The following is a 14876-nucleotide window of genomic DNA, read 5'->3' as shown; positions in this document are numbered from 1 at the left end:
GTGGCTTCTAGATCGAGAGGTATTACTACCACTCTATATGACTCTGGTGTGCCCGCAACTGGAGTATTATGCTCAGTTTTGGGCCCCTCATTACAGAAAGGATATAGCCAGGTTAGAGTTAGTCCAGCGTAGGGCCACAAGGTTGGTGGCCAGTTTGCAGGGGATGGGGTATGAGGCAAGACTGAGGGAATTGGGTCTCTTCAGCCTGGAGAAGACTGAGAGGGGATCTGTTGGCGACATACAGGTATGTGAGAGGATGTCACATGGAGATGGGTAGAGACCTGTTCTCTCCTGCAGAGGAAGGCAGGATGCACTCCAACGGAGCAAAGCTCAGGGAACCAAGGTTCCATTTAAATGCCCGGAAGCACTTCCTGACAGTTAGGACCCCGAGGGTGTGGAATGGGCTTCCATGAGAGGTCGTTGAGGCCCCATCGGTGAGGGTGTTCAAGGATAGGCTGGACATGCACATGGTGGGCATGTCATGAGCGGAGCCGGCTGGTGCTGGAGGTCAGACTAGATGGCCCAGGAGATCCCTTCTGACTGGCTCTGTTTCTATGTTTCTCTTTAACCTTCCTGTGCATCTGACTTTTGACAGTGAGTTTCTTGATGGTGTTAATACTTACGCATGTTTAACCAGTTTTAATGGCATAATTTAATTCAAGAAATGTTGGTATATATTTTATAGTTGGCGCTGGGCAATGTAATAAGTGCACTGGGAGATAAGAGCAAGAAAGTGACCCATGTACCATACAGGGATTCAAAATTAACACGACTTTTGCAAGACTCTCTTGGAGGAAACAGGTACAGACAAATATTTATTGAACGTGTTGGCTAAACCATGTTTGGAAGAGATGAAACAACAACTTTTTTTTGCCTTTGCTGAGGCCAAAATATATTACGATGCAATGAAATAAAGACCGCACTAGATTTAAATTGATTTTATATATATCTGGAGTAAAAGACTTCTACCTCAATTTTTCTACCCCAATGGAGGATGGAAAAACCTTTTGGCACAAAATGTCTTTTTACTCTGTTTGATCTGGGATATGATGTGGCCCCAAAACTAGAAAAGGAATTGTCAGTTTATTCTTTTAAGAACTCAGTAGAATTAACAGAAAATCTTCATGTTAACTTCATGCTAATGAAAACAAGCTAAGTACAGTGAAGTAGTTGATCTGCTTAGAGCAATACTTCCTTTGTCCCTTTGAGAGAGGCGGTAATATAGTTATGCTTTGATTTGGTTGAATTGTTAAAGCTCTGGGTTGTTGTTTTTTCCACTAAAGTCTTCAAAAACAAGACAATCTAAGTGTTGCAATTTCACTCAGTGATGCATTAGCTGTGAAGGTGTAATAGTTTCACAGTTCTTTAAGTTGAGAGATGTAGATAATGTGCAGTTGACAGATCTTCTGACTGTGCTACTTTGCAAACAAGTTTACAAAGGAATAGCATTGGGATACATGGGATACATGCACTCAAGTCCCTGGCGACTCCACCAATACAAATAAAACTGACTGTAGAGCTGTTAAGTTCAAATGCCCCTTTGAATACAGTGCAAATGAAGAAATCCAAAAGGTCCTCTTCAACCTGTCTGAACACATGAGAGTCAGCTGCATACGCAGAATCCTCAAAACCCTGAAATAAAATGCCAATTCAATTGTATATACATGAATTCATCAACCCCCCCCCCCCCAAAACACACATGTAGGAATTTTACCTAACCAAATCGGCAAGGGCCTTAGTGGCAACTACAGCTCCTACCTCTTCAGATCTCCCTCTCTTTTTGATTTGAATTTCTTACAGCCCGCTCTTTCCTATTTCCACCCCTTTGGGCTGAACCAATATTTCATAGGGTTACACTTGCACTGCAGAGGATTCTGATTAGAAACAAGCCTCAGCAGTACCACTCAGAATGCAAAACAAATTCATACTGTCTGTGATACTCTTAGATTATTTTTAAAACAAAAGTTTGACGCTGCTATTAAACTAAACTGAAGCAAGATGGGATTCCTGCTTTAGATGAGCCATAATATATTTTTGTTATGTTCAATATGCATAAAACCCAGTGCAGTGTAAAATGTACAGACATACACACATGAGTCTTTTTGCTCTTGCAGCTAAAAAGATAAGAGCTAGGGAGTCTTTGAAGGGGACACTGTCCTGAATCACAGCTGATCCATCTTTTATTATTATGTTTTAATATGTTTGATTTATGGTTTTATTTGTTAATTCAGTGTTTGACCTTGCAAATTTGTAATGGCCTATGGCTAAAGACAATAAACTGACTGACTGACTGACTGACATACACACATGATACAAAATGGTGAGCTGGCAGTACCAGAGACTGATAAAAACAGGAAGAAATATGTAGATGTAGACTAGAGCAATGTACAGTGCACAGGGGCACATCTTGGTGACTAAATTCATGAAGTGATATTGCAATATCTAATTATGGATTGTCACCTAGATATTTGCAATCTGTGCTTAAATGTGGATAATATTTTAATAAATGGCATTTCTGGCTACATGCAAAGTAATCTTCTGTTGTCCATATGTTTTCACTTCAGTTGCCTTCTATGTTTGAACATTGCTATGGAGAAGATATTTTGCTAAATGTATGCTCTGCACTGCTTGAACCTATTATGGATATGATCTTCTTTTAAATAGTTTAAGAGAATTTGTGTTGCAGGTCTCAGCTGCCCTTCAATGGCTTTTATAAGGAAATCAAATTAGGTGGCCAGTTTTTATCTCCAGCTGAAGGCAGAGCTCATCACTTGATATTGTTGTGCTTTTTGTGTGTGCATGTGTGCAGCTGTATGCAACATCTTGCGCTTTTAACATTCTGTGCAGTATGCCCAAAAGAGAGATATTCTGGCAGTAGCAACTGGGGGAAAATAGTTGCTGGATACATTTTCCATATTGTCTTTGGGAGTCAATCAAAACAGCTTTTTAATCTCTGGGTAAAAAAGTTAATACGTTGTCCTTTGTGTTTATTATATAGCAGCAGCTGGTACATTACTGCTTATTTTTGGAGTTGACCTCCAATGATTAAACTGGACTGTGTTTAACCTGCAGCCAGACCGTCATGATTGCATGTGTAAGCCCTTCAGACAGAGATTTCATGGAGACACTGAACACTTTAAAATATGCAAATCGGGCACGAAACATCAAGAACAAAGTGATGGTTAATCAGGACAGAGCTAGCCAGCAAATTAATGCCCTGCGAAGTGAGATCACTCGGCTTCAGATGGAACTCATGGAATACAGAACGGTAATATTTGGGGGCATTTATTGTATAGATTTTTTTTTCCAGTAGGATGTGGCCATTTATTTTTCTGTGGTGTATTATTCTGTAAATAATTACACTTTGCAAATTCATGTGTGTTCTCCCCCTGCTTTGTTTGAATCATTTGTTATACATACCATGACTTTTTAAAGCCAACAAAACTTTGAAATTTGCCAGTGGCTCCTTTGTTGGAAACGTAAGTAGTCTGTTTGTAAATTAGCCACATATTCCATACGTGGAATGCCTCCCTGCATTGCAATGAAGGAGGAGACACTCTAAAAAAAAATCAAAATCTTTTTTTAAAGATTTTTAAGAGTAAAGTATTTTAAAGAGATTTTAAATTCAAAAAGACATGTGCATATAATTAAATATCTGACCCGTATGAGGACTACCAATACAATACATAGCATCCAAAATTTAGGAAGCAAACTATTTTTCAACTATTATTGTTAGAATTGGATGACCTAATAGTTGTAAAAAAAGGATTACCTCCTAAATTGTTATTGATAATAAAATGTACAAAATATTAGCATAGCATACAAAAAGTTGAGAGAATTTGACTGGAATGCAAAGAGGCATGGGCCCAAACCTTCCACAATTGCCTTTTTAGCTGCAGTTCCTCATATAGGTCTCAAAATATTTAATTTCTCCATACATGGTAAATATTTGTTCTTGGACATTCTGAGCACCTTCCTATGACAGGCTGAAATGGAGGTTTGTTTCTGAAGCATATCTCTGGATGGATGCTTTTTATCTCTGGTTTTTGCTTGGGGTAAAATAATGAGAACACTTCACAGCTGTGTGAACTGTGATCAGTGTATACCTTTGCATTAAACATTTGATTTGGTCTTGGGAACTAGCTAGAATAGTAAATTGAGAGGCATCTCACATTCCAGTACAAATCTTGCTAAATTAGCTCTTGGTGATTGAGACAAATAATTATATTTATCTTCTTGTAGGGTAAAAGGATTATTGATGAAGAAGGTGTGGAAAGCATTAATGACATGTTTCATGAAAATGCAATGCTACAAACAGAAAACAACAACCTGCGAGTCAGGATAAAGGCCATGCAGGAGACTATTGATGCATTGAGAGCCCGAATCACACAGCTTGTGAGTGATCAGGCCAACCAGGTCCTTGCCAGAGCAGGTAATGTGTACTGTTATCACTGAAAATTGCTGTATAGGTGGTAGGAACTCCTAGTTATTCAGCAGGATAAAGGAAAAATTGGATGTTACAGCATTTGTGCAATTACATGATTAGTGTTTTTAAAGTAAATGGTAGAGATTAGAGAGACCCAGGAAGTATATGGAGTTGCTGAATCTCTTCAGGATAATTACAGAAGCATTAGGAAATGTAAGTTAAAGTTGCTGGGCAATAGCTGCAAAGGTGGACGGAAGAGCTCAAGTTCTTGATATCATGGTTCTTGCTATCATGGCAACAGACAATAAAAGCATGCACACCTTGCCCGATTCCAAGAGTGCTTTTGACACTTTCTTTAAAAAAAGAGGTACCGGTTACATTAAACTGCTTCAGCTTTAACTTTCAGGGTTAATATAAATCAGATCTGGTATGACAGCATCCTATAATAATGAAAGAGTAGTTAGGCTATAGAACTTCAGTATGGTACGGCCCATAAATATAAGTTAAAAGGGTCATCTAATGGCTGAAAATTTGAAATTTGCATTGTTTGGTTTTGCAACTGGCCTTCTCAGATTAGAATTGCACTGGACCTTTGAAGCATTTGGTAAGCTAAGACTTTGGGGGTTTTCTGCATATATTTATTAAAAATTTTGATTATTCAAACCTCTGTTTTTATTTGCATTGTTAAAAGTAGATCTCTGTCACTGGAGCATCTGGATGTTGGTCTTCATGCATTCTTCTGGTCATTGTGATGAATTTTAGTCCTACATTAATTTAAACGGCTTGCCAGACTTCCCCAACCTGCCTATTTGCAGAGGCAGTGGAGCTGCCATCATCCCCAACCAACATGACCGTTGCCTACTTTGGCTGGGGAAGGTGGGAGTTGTAGTTCAACACAGCTGGAGGACAGCAGACACTCAGAGGCTGCCTTATGCAATGCTAGTAACTTTTAAAAAATGTATTTTCTGCCTGCCTTCAACTCACCTAAAGTAAATACATTTTAATATTCTTCTTTATTTAAAGGAGAAGGTAATGAAGAAATCAGTAACATGATTCATAATTACATCAAGGAAATTGAGGACCTCAGGTATAATTTGTTTGCTCTCAATCATAATTTTGGCTCACTGTTTTTCTTTTTAGGATGTAGAAACTAGGGTTGGGATGAACCGTTTTGAAATCTGTCCTTCCATGGACTTCATCTCATGCTCAACTTGTCCCACAAAGTGAGCTGAGTTGGGAGGAAGTCCACAAATGCTTGCAGACCGCCCCCCCCCACCACACACACACAGTTTCACAACCAGCAACCTGTCCACCTGTTACTGCCTCTGTTCTTCCATACTGTTGCCCCTGCCACCAGCAGTAGCAAGCAGTGAAGGTCAGCTCCACAAATAGCGCCTGGTGCACATGCTTACAGAGTTGTTCTCCTGCGCTACCACCATACCAGGTGGGGAAGAAAGTCACTGAGCATGTACGCCAGGCACCATTTGCAGCAATCAGTCTCCCTCCCCATCTGCTACAGCTGGCATCAGCAGTGGTGTGGGACTCTGTTTATTTTTTTAATTCCATTTCTATGCCACCCCATAGCCTGAAGGTTATTTCTGGTGAGTGTGCCAGAAATGCTGAGAACACTGTCAAGGAACTTAGGACTCTGTGCTGCTGCAAAGTAGACCACAGTCTGGGGAGCCAAGCTAAGGAAATCTGACAAATTCCCACTCCCAAAGCAGATTCCTTGTACATCAGCAACAGAAACGTCTGTCTGTGTATAGCTCCATCAGCCTTTGTGGTAGAAAGGCAGTACCTTTCTGTATAAACGTGGAAGGTGCCTTGGAACTGTGTATACGTGTGTGTGAACATGACTGCAGTTTAACATTATGTCCAAAACAGATGCACGGTTGTTACTCTTAATTGTAATTTATTGGAAAAAAGCTAACTGTGGTTTACGAGTTAGCTGATTCCGATTAGCCACAGTTAGAACGAACAATAGTTTGGGTTACAGATTTAACTGCTAAACTGCAAAAGAAGCCATAGTTTCTCATCTTCTCATAATTATATCTTAAAGGAGATTGGTGAGCCCATAGTTTAGTGCTGTGTCTAAATCATATGCATGTGCATATACAATTTCCCTTACTGAACACTCTCAATAGCTAATAAATATTCTTGCCCAGTGAGCTTAAGTTTTGCTGAAATACATCAGAATTATGGTAAGAGGCAAAATCCCTCCGGGTTGATAAAACAACCATGATAATAATTCACTGCAGTACAGTTACTTTGATATCTGCATACCTATGCCATCCTGGGAACCCATTTTAGTTAATTTTCACTAATATATTCATGTACAGCAGTTGGCTAGAAACTTTAAATATTTTGTTATAAAATAGTTATCAAAAACATGCATTTAAAAATTTCTGTTCTGTTTTCAATAAATCTTGGTGTCTAGAGCAAAACTACTGGAAAGTGAATCAGTGAATGAAAATCTTCGGCGCAACTTGTCTAGAGCTTCAACAAGAGGAACATTTTTTAGTGGCCCCTCAGCATTTTCTGCTTCAATGCTTGGCTCTGATAAAGAGACAGTTGAAATAATTGATCTAGCTAAAAAAGACTTAGAAAAACTGAAGAAAAAAGAGAAGAAGAAGAAGAAGAGGTACCACTTAAAACTGTATTTGCATAGAATACTGTCTGTTCTAACTAGAGAGTTGTAATTTGTATCATGATACATGAATCCTGCAAACACATTACAATAAGCAAAATAATGAATCATAGATACATTTTTATTTGGAAGGTAATGTTGAACTATTTTGAAATGTGACTCTTGAACCTGTTTTAAGAAAAAATAGCATGTGAGCATCTCATCTTTGAATGTTAGTTAGAAGATACCAACGCACAGGGTAATTACTTGGCCTGGAAAATTTAGTAGCTGTTAAAGGATTTTTTTCATCATGCTTAGAATGGCTTCTTTTGCTTTCTTCATATATATCTTTTGCCTGCCATGCTATATTGCTTATTACACCCTTGCATTTTTGTTTCTGTTTAGCTGTCTTAATTTATTTTACAGTTGAGATTTCCTACTGGTCCACATGAATGTGTTTAATTTAAAAGGCAGGTGTGTGGAAATAGCAGCCTAAAATGAAAGCTGCCTTGACAGAGTTGAAAGGAAAGGGAAAGGCCAAACTATGCCATAATTTAGCTCTGATTGATGTTTGAGATAATATTTTAGGCACTTTCTGGACCATCCCACTTGCATTCCCAATTTGTTTGTCATACTAGGATGCTGTTAAATCTAGTGATTCAGCTTGTTCGGATCAGAGCAGTAGGTTGTGAGGAAGCATTCTTCATCCCAGAAAACGAACATTCTTGTCTGGAGTGTGTGTGCATGTGTGTGTAAAAATCCATAATAAATTTAAGTAAAATAGAATGCATATTTAAGTAATACAAAACCTAGTAATACTCTCAAGGAACATAAAGCATCCATCAAGTTGAAGCTAAGCAGGACGAACTGGCCTGAGCTTGGAGGGGAGATGACTCGGAAACCACCTGTCACCACCTTGAGTTCCACAATGGGAGAAATGTAGGATATAAATATATTGAATAAATAAATAAATAATAGACTCTTGTAACAGGGTGGAGTTGAGATGAAGACAGGAAGACACAATTATTTACTTGCATCTAAGCAATAATTGCATATTATTTCTATCTGGGTCCAGAAATGAGGCTACAGATTTAAGAGGAGAATGGGCAGAAAGATGGCCTTTCTATCTTCCCCTGAAATATTTTCCTATGTGTATAATTATTAGTGCTGTATATGTAGAAGGTGACATAATGCCAGTTGGTAATTTTATTTTGGCAAAGGTGGACAGACAAGCCTCAGAAGTAGTGTGATGAAGGGCATAGGTATGGGAATATTCACTGAGCAGTACAGAGGTTAGACCCATGTTTCTGAATTATTTGCACTCCTTTTTAAAAATAAAGTTGACTATTATAGACAGTTCCTCAAAATCACAAGCAAAAAAGCCAGTCTGGAGAACTGGATAGTTGATGCCATCTATCATAAAATAAGCACTTTCATTATAGGATAAAATGTTGTCCAAATCTGTAGTATTTAATGGACCTGTTAAGATAGTTCAGAAGGAACTTCACCCTTACTTGGCTAATTCAAATTCTTATGTTTAAGATCTGTAGCATTGTCTTTGGTTACTACATTTTCCATTAATTACTATCCTCAGTTGGTTCAGTGCCATATAATATTAATTTCCGTGGCCTCAAACTTTGACAAAAATAATGCACATGTCTGTCTGCTACTTCTGTGCAATTCTCATTAAGCATAGGCATGGGTGTTTCCTTCTTTTTATTGCATCTGAAGTGTGCTTTTTGTTTTTGTTTTCTAACAAACAATAATTCTTATACATTGAATTCTATAGTTTTACTCTAATATTACAAAAATATAGATTCAGAGTTTTCACATTTTTAATATGAAATAAGGCTTTTTAAAGGTATTTTAAAAATCTCTGCAGGTTGTCATCTCCATCCTTGGCCAATAAGGCATTTTAGTATTTATTTTGCCCTTTTAACCTGGCAGCCATGTGTACTTATTAATAAGGTTTAAGGCTAACATTTCTGAAATGGAAAATGTGTAAGCTATTCTATCGAGATTTCTTACAGAGAACTGAAAGGAAACACCTAACCTTTAAATCATTAAAAATTATAAACAAACATATGACCAAAATTAAAAAACACAGACCCTTTTTACAGTATGTAATACCTACCTACCTACCTATCAATCATTTATCTATCTTGTTTTTCTTCAAGGAGCTCAGAACATCTTGTTCCTAAGCAAGACATTCTTAGTTTTAACAGTAGAACTTTTAGCTTTTAGACCACTCTGTGGAGATAAGGGGAAAAGTGTGTTTAGATGTTACACTAAGCCATAGTTTAATATTATGGGAAGGAAACCATCCTTCCCCTAGGCTTGCAGGGACTTTCATTCCTTCTTCTCTTTTGCACATCCATAAGAATGAGATTGGAAAGTTGTGCTTCTGTTTTAGATTAGCCATCATTTAGCTGAACCCTAAACTGTGGTTAGCATGAACCACTGCAAGTGAAACAAATTAACTTCATAAACTATTGCTGAAGTTGGCCTGTTTCCTCCAACCATGGTTAAATTTCTGTCAGGGTTCAGATGATAAAGTAAGCTATAATTTATCAAAGTGGGAATGAAAGCTTATGCATTCCTTGTGGCTGTGTTAGAGGATGTGAGAGTGTACAAGACTGTAATTACATTTATTAATATTAAATATTAATATAATATTAAACATTAATGATTTATAATATTAAACTGCAATTTGGTATTATATCTAAACAGTCCAGTGATAGGGAGAAGCCAGCATTGATATTTTGTTAAAACTGAATGGTCATCATCTGGCTTCTTCACCTTGAAAATATATGGCTGGCTGGGGAGAAAAGGAAATTTTGTTAGGTTCTTATTTTAATACAAATCTACCTAATTTGAACTTCCTAACCAGCATGCAAACTGAAACATAGTTTATACTTCTCTGAATTTTGTGGAATAGTTACTCAATTTTAAAAAAGTAAGGATGAGTGGGCAAAAATGTGCCTATTACGGAAAAGAACATACCAAATAGATTATATTAGGGAAAATTGTTCACAAAAATGAATATATAAGACAATCTCATACAGAGATGTCTATCAGGAGATATTAGCACGAAAATATGTACAGTTTTTTATGCAGACTTTAATAAATCACAAAGTAGTATTGGTCAGATGGAAGTTAAAATTGAAAAAAAGAGAAATGGAGAGAAACCGAAATTAGTAGATTTGTCAGTTCCAGAGACACAGCAACACTGAGACACCTTCCAGAGCAGCTGCCATTAGTTTAAATGGTTCCTGGGGAGGAAATCTTCCCGGTATGCCACAACCCTTTGTTTTGTGTTGATTCTCCAGCTACAAAGAATGTACTGCCTTTTACTATTTATGATCTTTTGACAGTGTTTTCTTTAAAAAGAGGGAGAGAAATCCACAAGCTCATATGTCATCTTTTTTTTTTTTTACCTTCTTGTTGCCCTTGCTTTTCACTGTCTGGTTTGTCCTTCATTGGCTTGGCCTTCCAATACTTCGTGCTTTTGAAGGCTGCAGAAACTTGAGGAAAGCACTCAGGAAGAAAGAAGGTTGGAATGTTTCCCAGGTTTTTAATTAAACTGTCCTTGAAAAACAAAAATTAAAATTTGGCCACATGTAAACAAATTGTTCTACAACAAGTTTCATCATGTGATACATATCTATACCTGTAGATATATCTATTTCTTTCAATTGTTACACACATTCCCCTTCTAAAAGGGAAAAGCACCAAATTAAGCTTTGATGCAAACATCTGGGTTTGAGCCTAACCAGAGCAGTTTAAAGGGGCTGGGTGTAAATTTAAAAGTGCTGTCAAGACCAAAACATAATCTTGATGTAATCAAGTAATTCTGACTATATCTAAAGTGATCTTTTTCTCTCTGGTCTCAATTCAGGGAGTTAAGTTTGAACTTAACCTTTTCTTTACTTACCTAATTTGAAGATGTGTTTCCATAGGAGCCTCCAACTGCATATATAATACAGGCATTGGTTCAGATCCAGTGTAATATGAGCTTTCCCATTTTCTCTTCCTCCTTATAGTCCCCTGCCTCCTCCCAAAATCTCCTCGTGAGGACTCGAGGACCTTCCAGAATGGAGTAGGATATGCATTAGAAATTGCACTTAGGCTGCTGTTCTTTGTTCCCATTTTTTGTTTCGTGCACAAGAGTTTACTGCTAGTTTTGTAATAAATTGGAAATGCAGGAAGAAACCTATAAAAAGAGGGTACTCTGTTCGATTATTTAACAGCTTGCTCCTGTGTGTCATGGTATTGCCTACCATGTGAAACATCAGTTCATTCATGTTGAGTTCCTGCCTGTCATGCAACTATTAAAGCTTTAGGAACTCTGCAAGAAATAAGTGGCAAGCATGTTTTGTTGTTTGTGGAGATTGTAGGACCAGAATTAGCACACTGAAGTATCCACAAAAGTTCATGTGTACAAGCCAAATCCCACAGTTGTGTTGTTGATGGGAATGTGATTTTGATTAGAACTAATTTAAGACAAGGATGCATCTGTTATTCTAGATATAAAGTACAGTGAACAAAAGCATTGTTTTTCCATGATTTCAGTTGGATGCATAGATAGAAGATTCCAGCCTAAGGACTATAGTATAGATCAGTGATGGCAAACCTATGGCACACATGGCCAAAGGGGCAAGCAGAGCCCTCTCTGTTGGCAAGCAATTGCCCCAGCAGCCATGCGCATATTCAGAAAGATTAAGGGTGCCAGGCAACAGCATCACTCATTAGCCCTGACTCCCCGAGCTTTTGCATGGCTGGTCAGTGAGCTGCCAGGGATTTTCTTCGAATGTGATTTTAGCAGAAGGTAGGAAAGGTAGGAAATACACTCAGGTAGGAAATACATGCAGATACCTTTTTCAGGGCCGGTCAAAAGCTGGTGGTAAGTGGAACGTTGCCCCCTTGTGCTGGTGGTCACCAAATTCAGGTTTTATTGCAGTGTTGGCACTTTGTGATAAATAAGTGGGTTCTGAGTTGCAGTTTGGGCACTCGGCCTCTAAAAGGTTCTCCATGACTGGTATAGATGCTTCACAAGCACATAGAACTCAAAGACCTGCACAAATACTTTAAAGTTTTACATAACCTGACTGAAATTTACTGGCAAAATATACTAATAAATATAAATGAATTATAAATACTTATAAAATTCAATGAGTAAATATAAATATAACTGAAAGATATAACTTGTTTTAAAGAAACCATGTCTACAATAAAAGTAAAACAGAGGGAAATTATTTCTTTGAACAGTACTTTATTTGGCATTTCTGAATTCTCCAAAGTACTTCCATTTTTCACCAAGCCTTTGAAATGTTTTATACCCTCACAATTTCAAATATATAGTATGAACTTATTTAACATATACAGGTGATGAAGTTTCTTCTGTTACTTCCTCATGCTTGGAAGATTTAAAGGCTTCCAACATTAATTTTATGACAACTTTGCAATCCCAAACAAATTAAAACAGAAATGCCTCATTTGTAGACATTGCTCCATGAAAAGGTTAGTAGACTATTTATTTAAAACATTTATATGCTGTCCTTTACGACAACATCTCAGGACAGCTTACAACATTAAAACTGAGTAAAAGCAATAAAAACAATCCATAGACAATAACAACTCCAGACTATGTGTGGAGTTGATTAGTAAACTTATCTTAAACTGTTTTACTGAGCATAACATTACAAAACCTTCACCACATTCATGTGCCATTGCTTTTGGAAGAAAGGTAAATAAATTACATTTATTTATTATCTGTGTCCAGGGACTTGTTGCTTAATTACATCTTCAAGTACAGTGAACCTCAATCATAATTAGCCTTCATTTGCAGATTGGAACTTAAAAGCCACCTTTGCAGTTTAAACATCTCTCTATATTTTGATATGCTGGATATGCTAGGCTCTTTGGTTTTGGTGGCCAAAGATGAGATGCGTGAAGGTTGAATATTTGTTATCTGTTCCACGTACTTAAGCCTAAATAGGAGACAGTATGAGACATTTTCAGGATATGCTGTATTGCTTCATTGGCTAGAGTAACTGTTGACAAAATAGATGGAAATATAATAAGTATATAGTACTTATACTTTTGGACTAATAAGTAGTTCTGTAATTAATTGGGGATTCCTCGGTGACGGGAAGAACTGAATTCTGTACTGATCACTTGTATGATCATCCATGTTTTGAGAATGATAAGATGAAATAGGACAATGGAAGGAAGTGAGGTGCAGAATATTGGGTGGTCAGTAACAAAATATAGGGGCACAAGCCATCCTAGATCTGGAATCAAAACACCCGTTTTACTTTTGAGGCTATAAATTTTAGAGCCATGATATTCCCTGCTAGCTGTAGCAGGAAAGTAACTTCCTGGATTTATGACTGATGGACACATGGAAACTGACCTAAAGCAATTTGTGTAGGAACTCAACCTATTGAAAAAATACTACCTTTTACTAGCCTAAATATTTGCAGTCTTTTTGCGCTAGCAATAATTATATGGTGTAGCTGCATTCTTGCATGTAACTGCATCCTTATTATGATTTTATATTCAGAGGATCCAAACACTACATTTGGAAAGTGTTTAGGTTTCATCTTCTCTTCCCCTGTATCACCAAAAGCAGTCCTTTTTGGAATAGACGGAGTGGATCCTAAACCAAGGGAGTAATAACCCTTACATGGAGTTGGAAAATTTGAGTAGCTGCTGAGCCTCTGCCACTTTATTTGCTTTCTGTGTAGATTACTTCAGCTCAGTGAATGTTGTAAACTTTTTGTCTTATTCAAGAGGCACCTCTAGAACGTGCTGCCCTTTGTTCCTGTTCTTGGTTTGTAGCATATTTACAATTATTATGAATCATTTCTATAAGTGTACTTGACACTTATTTCTGTTTGACATTTGTCTTGTGACCTTAGGCCGGCCTGATAAATTTATGTTGACATTTTTCTTTCCCCACTGCACCCCCATTATTAAAATGATGGGTAAAACTGACTTGGAAATGTCCAATTAAAACATTAAACAAATTTTAAATATAAGAATCTTAAAATTTTATTCTTCTTCACATTTTTCAAGCCCCATTGCATAGGCAGTTCATCTAAGAGCCACATGCATGCACTAGCCACTGTATCTGGGTCAATTTTTGGAACAACCCATAAATAGTACAGGAGTTGCTCATGCAGGAATGAAGATGCAATCCCAAGCACACGTTCTTGGGATTCAGCCCATTCACTTCTGCCTAGGATTTTATTGCACTGCTTATGCCTATATTTCTCAATGTCCTATTGTTATGTTTCTCAGTAGTTCCTCTACAAAAGTCATTGACATGTCTTTATGGCAAAGGAGGAAATGATTAGGATCTAAAGGTTAAGGTTTTCTTGGCATCTTTCCTCCTGCTCCTTAAAGAAGCTTTTCTGTGGATGATACATAAGTATTTTATGTGCAGGTCTATGACTTTTGATAACTCTTTTTCAAAGTGGCTTCTGCGAGTCCAGCTTGTCTTTACCCCCAGCTTATCTTTAAGCTGCTCTGGCTTGATGTGAACAGAAATGCTATATAGTTCTCTAGACTAGAGCATTTCTGATGGGTCCACTTGGGTCTTTATAGAAGCTCTTTAATGCAGTCCCTTCTGCCGTTTGTGGGTCACCACCCTAACCTTTCACTTTGCTTCTGAATCTCTAGAATGCAGTTTTATGCATGGGGTTGGGGGAAATTTTGGGGATATTTATGACTTTCCTTACTATTTCCTAACTATTGATCTTGCAGAAAGCAGTGTGAATAGAATAACCCAAACTTTGAATGCTATGACATCTCCTCTTT

At 37.4% G+C, this 14876-nt stretch overlaps 1 protein-coding gene across 1 annotated transcript in view; it reads left to right on the top strand.

The window, feature by feature from the left end:
• KIF21A (kinesin family member 21A) overlaps positions 1 to 14876 on the top strand; it is a 96385-nt gene that overhangs the window by 39748 nt on the left and 41761 nt on the right. The window contains exons 7-12 of the mRNA XM_044423261.1: positions 686 to 801; positions 3073 to 3268; positions 4243 to 4432; positions 5450 to 5513; positions 6864 to 7067; positions 8218 to 8252. Of these exons, the coding sequence (XP_044279196.1) occupies positions 686 to 801; positions 3073 to 3268; positions 4243 to 4432; positions 5450 to 5513; positions 6864 to 7067; positions 8218 to 8252 (805 nt within the window). The remainder of the gene's footprint in view (positions 1 to 685; positions 802 to 3072; positions 3269 to 4242; positions 4433 to 5449; positions 5514 to 6863; positions 7068 to 8217; positions 8253 to 14876) is intronic.

Source organism: Varanus komodoensis, unplaced genomic scaffold, assembly GCF_004798865.1.
Source record: "Varanus komodoensis strain SLA01 unplaced genomic scaffold, ASM479886v1 scaffold13_3, whole genome shotgun sequence".
Lineage (NCBI taxonomy): Eukaryota > Metazoa > Chordata > Lepidosauria > Squamata > Varanidae > Varanus > Varanus komodoensis.
The sequence above is the reverse complement of the archived record's forward strand: the minus strand, read 5'-3'. Positions and strand labels throughout refer to the sequence as shown.